The 19,827-nt window shown below is 40.6% G+C and overlaps 1 protein-coding gene across 7 annotated transcripts in view; it reads right to left on the bottom strand.

The window, feature by feature from the left end:
- The window catches only part of ARID1B (AT-rich interaction domain 1B), a 429,044-nt gene that overhangs the window by 268,520 nt on the left and 140,697 nt on the right, over nucleotides 1-19,827 (bottom strand). For all 7 annotated transcript variants that reach the window (XM_032836429.1, XM_032836425.1, XM_032836428.1 and 4 more), the window contains exon 4: nucleotides 9,224-9,334. In XM_032836429.1, the coding sequence (XP_032692320.1) occupies nucleotides 9,224-9,334 (111 nt within the window). The remainder of the gene's footprint in view (nucleotides 1-9,223; nucleotides 9,335-19,827) is intronic.

Below are 19,827 nucleotides of genomic sequence, written 5' to 3'. Positions count from 1 at the left end.
AGTCTCAGAGAGGGGCGGGACCTGCTGTGCTCACTCATTCTGGCCTACTTCCAGAGAAGACATCTACCTGTGGATCAGGCATAGCTGTGTGCCACTGGCCCAGCAGACACCATTCTGTGCTCTGACAGAGAGAGGAATAAAATCACAAGCAAAAGTTAAGACTTGTAACATACCACGCTACCCAGATCAAACCAGGGAGCCCCAAAGACAGGAAGGAAGGTAGAAAGGGAGGGAAGAATGAAGGAGGAAAAGAAAACACAAAAAGGCAGAAATGCAGGGGACATGGTTCATGAAAGTGACTTGGGCTCATCAAGAACAAATGCTGGGTCGCTAACGTTTCCGTTCGCAGTAAATCTCAGTCTAAAAAGTGCACAGTGTTTGCTCAGTTACTTTCTAGTGCCCAAACGTAAACCTGGGGCATCGGACATCAAGTGGAGGCCTCAGAGAGACCAGGAGGGTCCTCCTTCCACAGTCATGAAATTAAAACCAATTCCTGGTTCAGAGAGCCGTCCCCACCAGGTTCCCACTCATCTAGTGGGAAAAGGCAGCAGACTGTGCATTGCCCTGAAGCTTCTTTGCTTCTTGTTCCTTCCTCCTACCCTACCAGGTGATCATAAAGACGCCAGGTGTATGTACTTCTCAACTTCTCCCATGAACTTTTCTCCTTCTCTGGAAACCCCCTATACTCAAAGACAGATTGCCACACTGATCCCACAGCAGGGAGAGCGAGACCTCCGCAGTCTCTGAGATGTTGTAGTTTGTCCACAAGAAGCCCCTTGGCTCTCCTATGACCTGAATAATAAAGCTAGGGACACAATCGGTTAGCTCCAAATCCCTAAATACGTTCAAAAGTAAATGGTACCCAAAAATGGGAGGGAGACCATTACTGGAGCCATATAGGAGCCATTAGTGAAGAGTAACAGGAGCCAGAATCCTAGCTAAGACTTAAGCCTCTTCGCCTTCATCAGCTTCAGCAGCACAGGGGTCCAGGTTAAAAAATATTACTTTCTCAGAATAAAGTCATCATTCCTTCCATACAGGTCATCCTAAACTGCTCATTTTCTTTTTGTGAGAAGAAAAAAAAAAGGGGGGGGGGTGAGATAAACTACTTCCAGCTAATCATTTTTATAATGATCTGATACACAGACATTTAACCATAATATTATTTACTATCATTCTAGTCTAATAAGTAGGTACTATTTAAGTAAAGAGAACTCTAGAAAATGAGATCTCTATCAGTAAGGGAACGCTAAAAATTATGTACTTAATTTCAGAATGTTCTCACATGCACTGAACACGGACAGAACACACACATGTAGGCGCACACATTCCGCTATACACGACTACTCCTCCGAACAATTCAAATGGTAGCCTGATAATGAAATAAAGTGAAAAGACGCACACACCACAATTTAACATTGGATAAAATTTAGGTCCTGTGGAAAGAGACAACAATAGTACCTGGCACCTTTTTTTTTCTTAAATAGAATGCATTATGAAGAAAAGTGGTTGAGAAAGCTTAGTCACTTTTTTGTAGCTTAAAGCTTTTTCTCCCCTCTTTTATTCCAGGCTTAAACAAAGTTCAGTGGGGCATCAAACTGCCTGTTTTAAATTACAGTCTGTATTTTAAAATAGAATGCATGCACGGCATGTTCCTGAAGCTAGGGGGTGGGAGTGTTATTCACGGAAAATTGAAGGCTTGTTGAGTCAATAATCTTCTTTCACACAGTAACAATTTTCAGCTAAAATTTCTTGACCCAAACAAAGGAAAACAAGAGCATTCAGTTATTTTACAACAATTTAGAGAAGGCAAAAGAAAAAGATGAGAAAGAGAGACACTTCAAAAAATCCTATATTGTGAGGGAAGAATAAAAAACTTTCCTCTCTACATATATTTATTTCATCTCCTAAACTGGCAGTAAATATTAAAAATAGTTACTTGTAGTCCAAAAGAAAAATAAAAGCCATTAACCAGTCCACACATGTTACTATGAGCTCCTACTGGTTATGTATCCCTTATTACATAAGCGAGACGTCTGGCTTCGGTTACCTACAAAGTGGAAATTCGTAAAGTAAAATCTATTTCCCACCTACCTTGGGCACCACAAAGTAAAACGTACTCAGTCCCTTTCAATGGCCATGCCTACGTATTCGGGGTGTGGGGAAGCCCACTGACCTCTCCAGATACCAGTGAACAGGAGGGGCACCCACAAGAAAGGAGGAAGGTTTTCTAGCTCAACATGCCAAGAACTGCCTTTTGTAGAAACAGCAGGTTCGAATGAGAAAAGGTACCTCTGAGCAGCAGTCGTTTTGTCGTGCTAGCATAAAAATTTAAAATTAAAACCTGAAGGAGCCACACTGCTTGACAGACTCTCCTACCCAAGGCCCCATGCGAGAATTTCTCACACGCTGATTTCTGTGCTTTATACTCAAGACAAATGCTACTGTTCTCCCCTTTGTGCGCGCAGACCGCTCCTGCTTGGGAGAGGCCGGGGGTCCAGGCATGGTTCTGGGGCTGTAGGCAGGCAGACCCAGGAGCTGCACGCGCCCAGCCTGTGGGGCCACAGAGAAGGCTCCAGAGCCTCACGCAGCTCATCTGCAGAGCTGCAAGCTGGTGTGAAACCTTCCCATCCCCAATTCGTTATGGCACAATCTGACTTTTCTATCAGCCAGGAATATCTGCATTTTTCATCCCTTACTTAATGAGCCTCATTTATCAACTATAGATCATAGTTATCCTTCTATTATCAAAACCAATATCCTGCAAATCAGTTATGTTTCAGCCTCTCTTCATCTCCAATTTTGTCCAGTGTCTATTTTTTATAGTACTCCTTCATTAATTATTTTAGAATTGACAGTCCCATAAAATGGGTTGAAATTCATTTCCCCCATATTTTAAATGGCAATCCTCAGAATATTATGTGAAAAAGTTTGCAGGGGGTATGCTTAGTTAAAATGTTTTTAAAAGTTAAACGAATTTTTAAAAATAACGTATTGCCACTAAGCAAATATCTCAGCTATAATAAATTTAGAATTATCCATTTATTTCAACAGGACTGAAGAGCTCAATTTAGAAACACTTTGCACACAAACACTTTAGTTATTTAAAAGCAAACTCCAGTTCTTTTTAAATATTAATTTATTCAAACTTTCCATATATTTAGCCTGCTTTTACCTGGACGAAATCCAAACTGGTGAGGTTTTATTGAGAATTCATTTACAGAACAAACATTTAAGTAGAAGATTATTTTAAAAGGAGAAACCTACTTTCCCACTTCCTACTACTTCTTACCTTGTTCAAGTTGAAGAATTATCCTCTATTTTCGAAATGACTACCAGTATCACAAAAATACTCTAGGGGATAAAATTATAGAACATCACATCTTAAAGAAATAATCCATGTTAGAAAAGAACATTTGTCAAAGTTACTATCACTTTTCCTAAATTCGGACTTTCAAGTAAGGTCTTCACATATTTCTCTCAACCTTGAACCCAAAAACCCTGATGTCTCCACATGGAGCAGACCAGTTACTAGAATTACATTTGGGAACATGGTAAAACCTAGGTAAAAAACCCAACTATTATGTGTTCCATTTAAAACTTTACCAAGAGGGGCGCCTGGGTGGCTCAGTAGGTTAAAGCCTCTGCCTTCGGCTCAGGTCATGATCCCAGGGTCCTGGGATCGAGCCCCACATCGGGCTCTCTGCTAGGCAAGGAGCCTGCTTCCTTTCCTCTCTCTCTGCCACTCTCTCTTACTTGTGATCTCTCTCTGTGTCAAATAAATAAATAAAATCTTAAAAAAAAAAAAAAAACTTTACCACGATATCAAAATGTCTCTACACTTTCAGTTTCGAAACTATGCCCCCAATTAACAGGATCTGTAGATGCTCCATCTGACAAGGCACCAGCCTTCAGAGAGCCTCCTGCTCCCTCTCTACAATGTTCGGAACTCCCAGACTCAACGTGCTCTATGAACATTTAGAGAACACTCGTAAACAGCTCATGTCGTCAGCTGCATGCAAGAATTATCAATGCTGACAACAGATTAGGTTTCTCTTTTATTAACTTACAATTTTTTAAATGTTCAGAATGCTTTGAGAAGGCTCAAACAACAGAAGACAGCTACATTCTTAACCTTTTACTGAAAACCATCTAAATCGAGTTCCAGATACAAATAAAATAATTTTGGAAGAGTTCATTCAGCAGCCATATATCTAATTCTTAGCTGCCAGATTTCAACTTTTGCGAAAACCTGCCACCTGACAGGTTGAGATCATTATAACAATTTGTACTTTTAGTTGGGTTGTAAATTTAATAAAAAACAAAATCCAGTTAAAAATGCTTCACCTAGCTTTTTCCAATAGTTTCCAACTGTTCACAGGAACTACATTATCAAATCCATGCACTTAAAATGTCCCCATTAACATATCATCAATATTCATATATGCTTCCAAAGTACATGATCTTTTACTACTATCCAACATAAGTGTCATTAAAGATTTAAAAAACAAACACACACAGAGTATTCTTTTTCAGGAAAGCCAAATCATTGTAGGCTCTGTTGCTAACACTTAACCCCCAAAGAATATTCTTGGTAATACCAGGTCTCCAACCACCCACTTTCAGGCTTCCAATATCCTGTTTAACACCCTCTGTTTCAAAGAACAACCAGCATTTACTACCTCCCTTCTTTCATGAAAGGCCAAAAAACGTTTTTTATCTAAACCTCAATATTCCCTTCTAACTGCAAACTAAACAGAAGTACCATAAGCATTATTCTACACAACATAGGGGGTTTTTTTGTTTGTTTGTTTTTTACTAAACTCTAAAAGATAAAATCCCTTTTAATGTCGATCTCTTTAGATATTTCCTATTTAAAGAAGAAAGGGTCAGAAGACCCGATGAGCTATTAGGATGTGACTGATGGTATTCCGTATCTTAGGTAAAAAGAATAGTGGACCTGCTGCCTGAAACCCACACAGTGGCTGGCCTCTTAGAAGAATGAAACAGATTTGCTGTAACCTAAGGAAAATGAAGGGCTCTTCAGATCCCTGGAGGACAAAGCACCGTGTGCTTTATCAAGGAAGAAAATCAAACCTTTTGTTTGTTTACTTCCTTGTATACATCTTTATAAATATTTTATTAACAACATACCCATGCCATATTTACTGAAATTGGGATTATTGTTCCTGTCAATTTATTTATTTTTACAATGAAAAGAATGTTTTCATGCTACTAAGAAAAGATATGTTTTTCACACTATTTTTAGCTTAATTATCCGAAAGTGCCCACACTTCTTCTATGGAAGCTTAAGGCTACTAGGTAAAATTCAAATGTCATTTTATAATAAGAAAAAATGGTTTGGATAAAAACCCCACTTTGCTAATACAGATCACTCACTCATATACTCCTCTAGTATCAGAAGCTTTGGAGAACATGGGCTCTCTACTGCTATCACATCAACACCTTGGAAAAAAAGCCCTTCAGCAACAAAAAAAGAGTCTGATACTAGAGGAAGAATGTGTTTAAAAGTTTTTACATAGGGGCAGCTGAGTGGCTCAGTGGGTTGTCTCTGCCTTCAGCTTGGGTCATGATCTCAGGGTCCTGGGATTGAGCCCCACATTGGGGGCTCTGCTCAGCTGGGGGCCTGCCCGCCCCCCCCACCTCCGCCTACTTGTGATCCCTCTGTCAAATAAATAAATGAAAAATTTAAAATAAAAAAAAAGATTTTACATAAAATCTATTAGGAAAATACTGAACAAGACATAATAAATATTCTGAAAAGATCCTCATCTAATAGGGGAGTCAAGACAGCTATAAAAATAAGTGTAATAAGATAAACAGTAATGGCACAAGCAATGAAAATATATGAAAAGATCCAACAAAAAAGTATATTAAATAATATTTGGGGAGTTATCTTAAAATAGCAATTGAGATATACTCAATGTTTTTAAGATAAAGAGCTAATAAGTTATAGCTTTTTTTGGGGGGGGGACTCTCCACAGTGTATTTTGCTTAAATGCTGGCTTCATTTCATATCAATAATAGAGGTAGGAAAAAATACAGAATGTGCTTGAATTTTAAGTAATACTATTCCCAGGAGATAGAGTTCTTCAAGCTACTTTTAATATCTGCTATATGCTAAGATTTGCTAAAAATTATAGCATAAGGAGTATGTAAGCTAAAGTGTCTCAATGTGGGAAAAGCTGTATGATTAAGAAGCATAGCAATCAGTAGACATTATTAAGAAAGATCTGTTCTAAGCTTGGATCAGAGTAAATTAAGTGATAAGTAAATATCACTGGCCATGGCCCCAAGACAACAAGAGGACAAATATTAATTTATCAGTTATTTGCTTTACTGTGGATCATCTGAAGATCTAAGTCAGCTGGAACATAACTGCTTTAGTTACTGAAGATCATCAAGAATTTGATGACATGCAAATACAGAGAGACACCAGCTCAAACAACGGTGAGTGGACAACTTACTGAGAGGTCACTTTATAAATCAAGCATAAAGACATTGGAAATATCTTGATTTCTTGTGACAGAAATTTAACCATGTAACAAATATGCTAAAGAAAATATCACACGTAAAGAAATTATTATAAAACCTAACTCAATAAAATCAAAATGATTAAAAAATAATTATTAGAGAAGCTTCCTTCTTCACAGTCACATATACTCTAAAGAATAATCATACATTAGTATCACTATACCACATTTTCTAGAATGTAAAGGTAACACCCACAGTTTCCTTACTCCAAGATAAAAACTAGAGGTTACAAATATGATGGATTATCTTTAAGTAAGAAGACAAAATTTACATTATTGACACTTGAATTAAAAAATGCAGCATAACTCTACAAACTACCCAACAGGAAATTCAGATATGATACAGTTTTATGGTATCTTAGCCATATCTTTATCTCCAACTTAGCCAAGTTGGAGAACTAAAATATTTAATAGAAGTAACACTAAAAACATCCGGACACTAGAGTCAAGTAGAATACCAACAAATGTCCCCCGCAAACTGTGATGACCTTGTCTATAACACCAAACACATCGATGCAGCATCCACATAGCTCAAAATGTATCAGTAAACCCTGTACAGAACTTTCTACACAAATGAAGCCTGTTGAAAGAAAAGCGTCTTGCTAAAATTCATGTAAATAAAGCCAATTTTCACCTTCACAGATTAGCAACAGGGACAGCCAGATCGGTTTGTTCTTTGCTCAGTAACTGGTATGTCCATATACTCACCCCCAAACCTGGAAATTTTGCTCTCTAAAAAAATATTGAAATGTTCCTGAGTCAATCAGCATCTTATTTACCTGCGAGAGCTACAAAAACAGAAAGAAAACACCAACTGGGGCATTTTTTTTTTTTTATTAGCTCCTAAGAAAATTTATGTGATGAACAACTTTCGATCCTCTGGGGAATTAGGCATGGTAAAGAGTAAGGAAGAAAGCAAGCCATTACATGTACACAAACACAACAATTCAGAAAAACATAAACTATTGATGAATATATCAGCTCACTTCCTAAGATGCTTTTAGCCCCCTTTTCATAATTAACTTAAAAAGCACCATCCCAGAGCAGAACTCTTCAGTTTTCTGGGACAACCGTATTTCACTCCTTCCCTAACTGTGCCGTAGCTAGCTGAGTATCAACCGCCCATTTCAGGGCCTGAGAAGAAGGAGAGCCTAGTGAGGGACTCCAAAGGTCAAGTGCACATGAGGAAAGCAGCACACCACAAACTGTTCTGAGGCTACATAAAAAAGTCTACCAGTTTATAACAAATGTTTCCACATGTGTAACAGTCCACTTCACCAGCCAAAGGCACATCTACAAAGTTGGGTTACTCTGAGAACAACAGAAATCTGGTAGGGAAAAAAAGTGGAATTCATTGTCCATCTGCTTCCCGCGAGTCCATTTAAATTTCCTAAAACCATAAGCCAATTTCCAAATACTTGGCAAATGTTACACATATCAACAGTGCTCACCTGCACGCTGTGCGTGTGCACGCACACACACACACACACACACACTACACGCTTACCAAGCTATGAATTGTGTGCTAAAGAAAAAAGAGCACAAAACGCAGAATCCATCACCTCTTTCATTCCTTCAAAAATCAAGTAACTAGATAATAAATACTCCAAGGTGACTACAAAATACCGCAATAAATTCACTCACCACAGAAATAAAAGCTAAAAAATCAGGATGTCAAAAACATGTGCATCAGCTTCGAAGATACTAGACACCCTGTAACCATGACTTACCTTCTTCTCTAAGGCTACACATAACTTAAACACAGGTTCTCTGTGCATGCCAATTGTCATGTAGCACATTCATTACAAATGCTGGTTCTCACATGTTTAGCAGTAATATAATAAAACTTAATGTAAAATATTTCAAACTCGAATTAAAATCATTGTCTAGCTTGAACTCCCATCTTAAATGAAAATAAAGATTAAGGAATAAGAATAATAATTCTTCAAATCAAAAACATTTTAACAAGAAAATAAATACAAAAATTTATTTGCACAAATGTATTCTTTTAGTTTATAAGGAAAGCCTCATTTTAATTAGGCTGCTCATTAAAAAAACAGATGAACTATATTTACGGGCCTCAACATGATTTCCTAGAATGTAGCCACTACTCTAATCAATATATACCCCAATCACCACACAGTATTTGCTGGTGAAAATGCTTAAAAGACGCTTTTGCCAAATTTAAATGAAAATACTTTCTTTTAGTTGGAAAAGGACTGGGTGATTTCTCATGACATAAAGTCCCACAAGATGGTTTGTCTCATTCACCGGATGCTTTATCTCATTCATCATTGATATCCTTTGCCAAGTGGGAATTTCATTCCACTTAACTCTTACATTGGACACCACTGTTCCATATCACTACCAAGGAAGCAAAAGGCTAAGCAAAGCACAATTGTACAACAGAAACACATTTTGCCACAAAACCCATCCGCTGAATATGCCTTCCAACTGGACTAAGAGATACCTACAAATGAAAGAGACTTATCCAAGACCACACAGCTCTTGAGAAGAAAGCCCTAAAAAAGTTAATAAATCACAAATATATCTGAAATCTAGAAACTTCTCCCCCAAGATTTAATATAAAGTAGAACAAACAAAAACAAGAGTTCTTTTAAAAAATTTTTGACTCATTACATTTCCAAATCAGCACATTAATGTCTTACTGGTAAACTTGACGGTCTTTCTTGTTGTATCAAGTTCAAGTCTTCATGGTTAGGTTTTCCAGGAGCCAAAGGAGGTTGCGACCTAGTTCCATAGCCTTCCTGAGACATGTCCTGAACAAACACAAATATAAAGCACTTCATAAATATCTCATTGAGTTGTAACCAAAACAAAAGAAAGGGTAATCACAAACTGTCAACTGGTATTACACTTAAGCAGACATATACATGTTATACTTATCATTTAACACTTTATGGAGAGTAGAAACAAAAGACAAATCTGTGAATCAAGAGTAAAAACACATATTTTTTATTTTGAATATATATATGTACACACACACCAACTAAATTTATTATGAGGTCATACAAACTAAACACTGTATTTGAGTTTTGCAGGAAGGTAACAATCAGTAAAAGATGGGGAAGGAGGTCAGCTATGATCAAACTCTCTTTTAAACCAGAGCAAACCCACTAGTGTTACTGCTTAATTCTGATTTTGGTTGAGCTGCCTTTAATATTACCTTGAAAAATGTTAAAATAATTAATGAAAACTTTATTAACAACTGACTTTTAGTATGTCCTCTCGATAACCCACAAAACAACATAGTTACTAAGCTCACAGTATCCTGGGGTTTCTACAAAACCAATAAACATTCATGTATAGAATTCCATATGTTCACGTGGCACAGCTTCCAGAGAACCACAATAAAGAATAAAACAGCAGTAGGGAAACAAAACACGCCCCAAAAAACCTGCTGAGGTATGAGAAACTTATCATTAACATGGTCTTTCTGGAATCCTGTTGAACACTTTTCCAGGAGGTATTCTGCATGGTTTCAGTATTCTGCTGAAATACTATTATATAAACCGAATACCACACCAAACCAAACTTACTATGTACCCCATCTCTAGCTGTTTAACTATGTACGCTCAGCTACTAAACATTCTACCACCATTTACACCCAAAGTCAAACAGCAGGACAGAATATAAAATACTTATTATAGCATGTCTTAATTGGCACTGAAAGTTGAAGAACCAGTTTCTGAGTGGAGAGAAAAAAAGAATAGAAAGTATCACTTAAAAACAGAATTCTCTCCCTTGCTCCATCAGTGTTAGTATTAAGGAAACATTATATACAGGTTCTACTTCTGTTAAATTCCCAAAATCTTACTTTAAAAATTAATGTTTATTAGTTGAAGCCCTATAAAAAGTTTCTGCTGACCCACCCCTTTCTCACACAGTATACACTTAAAATTACATGGCTTCTTAAGCCAAAAACTTTGGACCAATAGCTAGACCTACAAAGCACACAAACTGTACAAACTAGGTTTAACCAGGCAAGTGCTGATTTTAAACAGGCTCTGTAAGAAAGCATGCCAACAATACTGCATTTCCCAAGCAACCCTTCCACCCTTTAAATAAAGCTACACACACACACACACACACACACACACACACAATCCATCAAAATATCTAACCTCTAAAAGGAATGCACAATGCCCAGTCAGTACTATGCTTTTGTAAGCACGTTTTAATCTGGTAACAGTTAGGTGAGGCCTCAGAGAGCACGTGCAATCCAGGACACCCAAAAGGGTAGTTCTTCAATCTGGCTGCCAGCCGAGGGTAACAATTAGGCTGTGGGGGACCAAAGCTGAGGCTAAAAGATTATTACCACTCTCACTGCACCCCCCCTGCCCCCAGCACCGAAGCTTCCGGATCCCAGACCTCCACTTGTCACACAGACTTCCTGCTGGGTGCCCCGCAGGTTCCTTTAGATTAACAGTGAGGATTTCAAATCAAGTAGGGCACAAGGCCTCCATTCAGGGCCTTCACCCTGGTACAAAAAAAAGAGAACCCCACAAAGGTGCCGGACAGCCTCACAATGGGCAAACAAATGAGCAGACCCCCGCCAGTTCCTCAAATACACGCGTGTGCGCACACAGAGTTTATGGGCAGGGCTTGGACACTTTTTTTTTTTTTTTTAAGTAAACGTCGGTTAAGAAACAGGAACAGACTCACATGCCCTATGCTTATTAGCCTTTTAAATGTTTTTTATTTTCTCTTTGTAGCTAAATGAACTGATTTTTAAAAGAGTTGAAAGAGACCATTACAACTATAATGAATACACATTTCAATTTAGATACTGTCCCCTCTAAAATAAGCAACGCTGAGCTAATAGACTACGAAAGCTATCAGAACATTTTACTATGGCTTTACATTTCACTTTTTAAGGCTTTAAAAGTTCAAAATAATTAGATTCTACCGAAGTCTCAAACACTACTCCTAACCACAAGAGGCTTTCAATTATTAAATTCAGTTGGAAATAAAACTGAAAGAAAATTTAGTGAGAATTGCTGAAACGGGAACTTGTTCTGCCTCAATTTATGTTGAAACATAAGGATTAATTTAACAGAGAAAACATCCAGAAAAGGTACCAAGTTTTAACCTAAAACAATCATCATCCATATATAATTCACATGGGGGCTATAAAGTCTACATCTGGAGCTTTAATAGAGATAGAAAGGTTATATTCTGTAACAAACCTGAGCTTTTTCCCCTCCAGAGCTGTATTTATTTTCTAGTATGGACTTATTTCCACCTCAAGAAGAGTAGCAGCAATGAGTAATTTAATAGACAGTAAGAGGGCAAGGTCAGTTTCAGAAAATAAAGAGTACGTCCAGCACTGCATTTTATATACAAATGACAAAGACACAGCCTTACATTCTTAACACATCATTGCCATCTTCAGTCATTTACAAGTTCGAGCTAGTGCACACTAGTGCGTACACCAGCTTACACACACTTTATTCCTGCATTCCTCCAATGCACGGATACAGAGCCCTGGCTACTTCAGAGAGGCTCTCACTGTGAGAATTCTGCAACACAAAAGAACCACAAGTGGGGAATGTGGTTTACCCCTTCCCAGTTCTTTATCAATATTCGTTTTCGTCACCTCACCCACAAACTTTGAACCATTGATGGATTCTGGTTTTAACTTCTTTATGTTATGAGTCAAAGGTAAAGGGAGACTGACTCAGAAAACAACAAGGCGTGAAGAGAGCTTGGGCTAGGGGCATGTACACATCTGTGTCCTAAGTTTTCACACAGGTGTTTCTTTTAACAGACAAGGTGAACGTCTCCTGAACCGCCCAGTGTGGAACACTGCTTTTACTGGGTACTTCACAGCTTATAGGGTGAAGCAGGAGCAGGCAGGAAACACTCGTGTCCCACTCATATCCTAAGGAAGGAGAAGACCAAAACTGTCACATGGGGGTCTACTGTCAAGGCCAAGCACCTGAGTACTTCTGCTTTCTTTATGATGAAATGAATTAAGGATGAATGGCAACATAAGACTTTAAAGAAAATGTAGAATAAAATGTCAAGGACACTTTTTTTTTTTTTTAAAGATTTAATTTATTTATTTGTCTGAGAGAGAGACAGAGACAGAGAGAACACAGGCAGGCAGAGTGGCAGGCAGAGCCAGAGGGAGAAGCAGGCTCCCTGCCGAGCAAGGAGCCCGAATTGGGACTCGATCCCCGGATGCTGGGATCATGACCTGAGCCAAAAGCAGCCGCTTAACCTACTGAGCCACCCAGGCATCCCATGTCAAGGACACTTTTTAAGAAAAAATAAAAAGGGAAAATAATCCCATGGGGAGTTCAAGGGATACAAAGCGCCAAACCTTGGAAAGAGCAACATCTCCTTCCCAGGCTGCCCTCCACAAGGGCTGCTGCCCACAAGCTGTTATTGCTCTTTCCACAACTGCCCAATGTGTTACCAAGTATGAGCGTGAATTTCAATCCTTTGTCCTTTAAACACAGTGGGGTGTATGTCCTGTACACGGCGTACTTTTTGGTCCCTTAACAGTATGTTTTGGAGCTCGTTCCATATCTGCACCTAAATGTCCGTTCTCTTCTCACTGCTACGTGGTGCTGCGCTGTCCGTCCTGTGGCCTGTTCCACCAGTCCCCTCCTGAAGGACACTGAGGTTGCTCCCTATCTTTCCCTACCTCATGCTGCACCACGATAAAATCCGGCCCCACAATACAAACCACGGGAAGACCCAGCCGGGCTGGGGCAGGGGGCGGACGCGGGATGAGGATGACGGGTGGTCAAGATCACACCTGGTCCCAGACACACAAGTGGGACTAAGGGGCCAGGGACGGTGAAGTCGAGAAACTAGCAAAAAGCCGTCTAGAACACATGGTGATTTTCTGGTTCCTTAAGAAAGGTTTTCCCAACAATCACATAAAGTAGAGACGCGCTACAAATAGCACACGTATCGCTACTGCAACAGTCCAGACTGACACGACGAGGACCCGAACGGCCTCGTAACACCCTGCGACATCTAGATCAGGATAAACATCTTGCTCCTTTTTTCCCCCTGCTTTGGAAACTCCCATCATCAGTTCTAACGACTAACGGGAAAAGAAGTGGCCCCGGCACAGAAGACACTGTAGTGGGAGGGGACGGGGATGACGTCACGGCCACAGAGAAAATGCCTCACGGCCACACCGGGCTGCCAGTCGTGTGAAATCATTACTCTAATCACGACACTTGGTGTGCTACTGACCCCCTCAGCTTTCGTTTGTAGAAAAATAAATGTAAAATATCCTTCCCCAAAGGAAAGCAATATAAATCTATAAAATATCCACTTCAGAATGGCCCAATCGCTCCCCTGCCTCCTCAGGAACACCCTAATGGAAATGTCATTAACAAAGACAGCGGACACTTGCTGGCAGGGCTCTGTGACGCGCCCCGTGCATGGTCCACCTGTACCACAGCCCCATGAGATAGTCCCTACATCATCCTGCTTTTTACCACAAGGAAGCAAAAGCTTAAATGACGTGCACAGCTCAGGTCTATGCACAGCCAGCATCTCAGTGTGATGGACAAATCTTCAGTTCTATCCTAACTGCTCTGGAGACCACTGGAAGCCTCAAACACTATTACATAACAAGGACTTAATGCAACTTTAATTTTTTAAAGGCATTACCCTACTCTTCCAAATATTCTCCTAAATTCACCTTTCAGAAATTATGAATCTTATGTGTTTTTATACATGGGTTAGCTCAAAAATATTCAGTTACAATATTGTGAATCAGGAAGAGATACTCACACTTTTAACACTCCCACAAAGTTGAATATATAAAACCACTCTCTCTACCACTTATTACCAGTGAAGAGTTATTTGAAGTCCACAGGCTGACAGAAAGCAGAACAAGGAGCCTCAGCCTTCCCAGATTATGTTCATTTAAGGCTCCTCTGCTGGTTCTGCTCTTTCTGCCTGTCCCCTGAAACTGGTGTCCCTCAGATCTGTACCCCAAAGATCCTACCCACGCTGATTCCTGGATGGTGATGATTCCCAAATCTCTACTTCAACTCCCATGTACTTTCACTGCACTACCAACATCGCTGCTTGAGGGCAGAGCCCCTTCCACACACCATGCCAGGGAAGGACCGGCCCCCCACCACCCCCCTTCGGCTTGCCACCGGGTCAGGGGCCTCCCTCTCCACAGGGAACTTCTCAGAACTTTTTATCTTCCACCATCCACCCCTCTGACACATCACCACACCCCACGTCACTGCAAAGTCCACCCTCTTTTGTCTTTCCCCCCCAACATCCAGTCCTCTCCTTGGGCCGCTTTTCACGACAGCCCCTTGTCCACCATGTCACCAGAGCGGACCTGCTAAGATACAAATGGTCACAGTGCCCACTGCTAGGGAAGGGCCTCCTCCTGGGGCGCCTGGGTGGCTCGGCCGGTTGAGCATCCGACTCTTGGTTTCAGCTCAGGTCCCGATCTCGGGGTCGTGGGATCCAGCCCTATGCTGGGCCCTGTGCTCGGCAGGGAGTCTGCCTGAGAGTCTCTCCCTCTACCCCAGCCCCTGCTCCCACTCCCGCTGGTGTTCTCTCTCAGAATTAAATAAATAAATGTAAAATAAATAAATAAATAAATATTTATGTATGTATGTATGTATGTATTATACAGAATGAAATCCACAGCCCAGCTGGGCACTGACGAGTCAGAAAAACACCCTCCAGCTGCCGCCCCGGCTTCGTCCTGGTCTTCCCCGGGGCCCACTGCACATCCGCACACACGTCACCCACTCAACTGCCCCCGAGCTCCCGCGGTGCCACGTGTCTACGGGAGCAGCTCTCTTGGTCTAGTGGGGTCCCGAGTGGGTGCCTTTCCTTCTGTGCCTGCAAAGCATCTGGCTGTGCTTGAGATCCCGCTAAACATTAACCCCACCATGCCCGCAAACAACCCCCCACACCAACTTCAGATGTCCTCCCCTTAAAGAATTTACAATGCTGGGGGCGCCTGCGTGGGGCAGTTGGTTAAGCGTCTGCCTCTTGATTTTGGCTCACATCATGGTCTCAGGGTTGTGAGAGCGAATTGTGGGTCAGGCTCCATGTTGAGCGCACAGCCTGTTTAAGATTCTCTTTCTCTTTCTCCCTCTCCCTCTGTCCCTTACCCCCAACCCACAACTCCTGCGCACCCTCTCTCCCAAAATTAACTAATTAATTAATTAATTAATTAAAAAAGAATTTACAATGCTGTATTTCAGCTATTTGTTTGTGTATCTCTTGGACTGGATTCTTACTTCCTCTTGGGCTCCCAGTGCCAAGCACGGACAGGTATTCAATAAGAGGCTGGTGAATGATTGATTGAATGGCTTTGAAAAATTTACACTTAGAATTAGACGTACCAATACAAAAATAAATGTAGGAAAAACATAAAACTGAACAAAACTTGGGATCCTGCCCAAGAATATTTATCATGTTAACAGCTACATTGCCTGGAACCAATGTGCTACAAAACACATTTTGCTGTTTGTTACTGGCAGTCTTGAATATAGTAAAAAAATAACAATAAAAATTGAGAGAGAGGGAAAAAGACTATGGCAAGCATCAGTGGTGCGATCAAAAAAGAAAGAAAAATCAAGAAATTCTATACCTCCTAATGAACAAACCAGCAATGAAATATTCTTGCAAAAAAAGAAAAAAAAGATAATGAGTTTGATAAAGCCTGTATATCTAACTACCAATTTATAGGAAATAAAAAGGACCAAAGAATACACGAAACCATAACAAATCAATCGGAGAATTTCAAACTGTGGGAATCTCTACTAGACATATGACCTACTTTTTTCAACAAAAAGTTGCAATAGTAAAAAGAAAATAAGAGGAAAAGAGAGAGAGATAGAGACAGAGGGAAATCCTAGAGGTGAGAAGGTATCAACCAATTCTAAGACTGGACTTTACTTGGATTTGTTTATTCTAAAGATTTTATTTATTATTTGACAGAGATCACGAGTAGGCAGAGAGGCAGGTGGGGAGGAGCGGGGAAAGCAGACGAAGGGTAGGGGGAAGCAGGCTCCCTGCTGAGCACAAAGCCCTACACAGGCTGGGTCCCAGGACCCTGGGATCATGACCTGAGCCAAAGGCAGAGGCTTAACCCATTGAGCCACCCAGGCACCCCTGGACTTGACTTGGATCTTGATTCAAACTACCATATAACATAAATTAAACATTTATTTCATTTATGAGGCTACTAGAAATTTGGATAATTGGTATGAAAATTTATGTTTTAAATGTGAAAACTGTATTATGTTTATGTTTATTTTTTAAAGCCCTTTATCTTTTAGAGAACTATAGTAAAATATTTACAGATTAAGTGATATGATGTCTGGGACTTAATTCAAAATAATACTGAGGATGGGGGTTGGGAGGTGAGGGAAGAGAGTGTGGATACAACAAGACTGGCCCTACAACTATCGAAAACTGAGTGAAGGGTGCACCAGGCTCCTGTCTACTTCTGTTTCTGTTTGAAGTTTTCCATTTAAGTGAAAATGAAGTTAACGGTATTGAAGACAAATTTGGGAATTCAGAGGCGGCTGAGGCTGTGGCGCTGACTGCAGCTTTCACCTGAAAGACTACAAGAACTTCCTAATTGGTCCCTTTGCCATCAATATCCTTTCTCCGAAGAAAACCCGTTAAACACAGATCATTTAACCTTTCAGTTTCTTACCCCCCACCCCACGCACCATTCTATCTTTAACATGTATGCTGTACTACTTAACCCTAACACTTAGCCTTTTTTTAATCCCTCCATAATCTTAACCAAATTTACCTTGCCAGTGTCAAATTCCCTAGCTGCCCCAATGGCTGACTCAGTGATCCTTTCTCAATCTCATTCCTTGATCAAGCTGTCCTGATCTCAGCTCCAGCCATCCTCCATGCTTAAATCTGACACTCTTACCCTTATCTTGTTCTGGGCTCTTAAAGGCCCTGTTTCCTCTCTCACTGACTCCTCAAGAAGCCTTTTCCAGCCACAGATCTCTCAAAATCTCATGAAACTTTGAGTCAAAGACATCCAAGATCAAATTCCAACTTCTAGACTATTCAGTAGCTGTGCGACCCTGAACAAACTTTTCAGTTCAGTTTCCTACTCTAGAAACCATACTGGATTGAGTTAACCTGGGAAGGCTAAGGGTACAGTGAACATGCCCTTGCCTCCGAGGGCTCCTGTCTATGAGGTACACAGTGCTCAGGGACTAGGAGCAGAATGGGGGTTTTACATCTGTCACAATTATTATCTGTTTAGAATACTGGTAAAACACTTTAATTCTTCTAAGTCCGTATCAATATGTTCCCCTGAATCTTCCTTTAAACGCTTGCTCCAAAAATCTTACAGTAGATTAAAAAAATCACACAACCAAGGCTCAAATGGTTTTTTACTGCTACTGATTCCAAAGGAGCTTTTCACCTTATGTTACAGCCAAATTCTCCAGAATACACCATATATACTGATTGAGAACAGATTTGGCTAGATTCAGAATACTGCTAATTTTCTACCAATTCACAGGCATAATTATTTCCAAAATTTGAAAATCTACAAAACCATTCTAGAAAAAGGACAGGCTTAGCCAAGCTACTTTATGTTTCCTTACTGATGTGTCCCAGTAATACTGACAGCAAATTCAACACTACACCTGGAGCCCGCCATTAACGAGAACGTCTCTACTGCACAAGACGTACCAGCACCCATGAGGCTGCAGCAGCCCCCGGGCCCTGCAGTAAAGCTGAACTCTGAACGGGCTGGAGAAGAGAGAGAAGACCTCCACCAAGAGGGGCTGTCTCCCCAACTCTAATCAAGTTCGACTCCTGGAGGCCACTCCTCTGACATTCAAGACTTGAGAAAAGCTTCATGTTTTCTCTTGGTTTTTCCAAGAACCTCTTCCTAAACTAAGAGTGGACCCAGAGTGAAAAGGGAAACGTGTCTGAAATTACATTTCCCAAAATACCAAAAAGAAACATGAAGATACTCAAGAACTAAGGACTAAAATAAGTAATACTTTTAATAGATTAATTTATTTTAAATAAAATCGCAAAGCTAAATGAGCCACAACAAATGTCCAGTTATGCTTTTTATAACACACACACACACACACACACACACACACTAAAAACGAACCCTGGCTCTATAACTTATTACCTAAAGAATGACTTTTCTCCTCCATGAAACCAAAATATGAGGACTCATCCTCCCGGAGCTGTATTAATGATTAGAGGTTAAGCAACCAGCACTGTGCCTGGCACACTGAACGTTCAGTAAATGTTAGTGATTGTTATCTATATTCTTTAAAGCCGCATTTAAAATGAGAGTCAAAATTTTCACTGAACCACTGGGGCTTTCCCTGTGGCAATCATGCTGATGGTGGTGATGGCAACAGCGGCTAATAATTATGCAACATTTTCTACTGCCACCCACTCAGTGCTTCCCGCATGGAAAGAGAAGCCTTTTTGTCTGACCTGAACCCCATGAAACAGGTAGTATTTTACAGAGGAAGGAAACTGAACCACAGTTTCTTGCGTAACTTGCACGGGGGTCACTCTGCTGGCAAGTGGCTGAGTTGGGTTGGGAACCAAATACATTCGTTCTCCAGAGTGCTCCCACTGAACAACCGTCCGGCTCTGCTCCCCATTGGACAAGGGCTATTTTCTGGCCTCTACCCCACAGATGATAAATCTTGAGCCAAGGCTAGGGTTCACAAATCTAAATTTTTAGTGAACTTCCCAAAGCTGCCTGTAAAGTAAGAATTGCTGACTAACAACAATGTAGCATTTTCATTAAAGTTTGATAATTACGGAATCAAGGCAAAGTGGGGTTGAGGGATTGCGCCATTACCTAGTACCGTAGTGTAAAATATCTCTTTGGCATTCCCAAGAGCTAGTTTAGCATCCCTTCATGCTTGTAAAAGAGGTAGCCCTGTCCTGCTGATGTCAGGAATGGTCCTGTTTGTCTTACTGTGGTTGCAGTAGCGACTCAAAAAGGTCACCATCTACTCTGAAAAGAAGCGCGGGCGCTGGCATCTCACGTTCTCTGATGGGCTGACTTACTGCCCAAACCCAAACCCCTCCCTCCCAAGAGAGCTGATCACCCCGGGCACACAAGCCACACACCTGGACACCTGAAGACTGTCACTCACATTTAGGGCCTGAATTCTCAGCCTGGAGGGAAAGAGGTTTGAGCACTCCCCGGAAACTCAAGTAAATTTTGCCTTTACTTTTCTAGGAAGAGGATCCCCAGCTTTCACCAGAT

Source organism: Lontra canadensis, unplaced genomic scaffold (assembly GCF_010015895.1).
Source record: "Lontra canadensis isolate GAN:19392208 unplaced genomic scaffold, GSC_riverotter_1.0 scaffold92, whole genome shotgun sequence".
Lineage (NCBI taxonomy): Eukaryota > Metazoa > Chordata > Mammalia > Carnivora > Mustelidae > Lontra > Lontra canadensis.
Note: the sequence above shows the minus strand (reverse complement) of the source record. Positions and strands in the feature narration are given on the sequence as shown.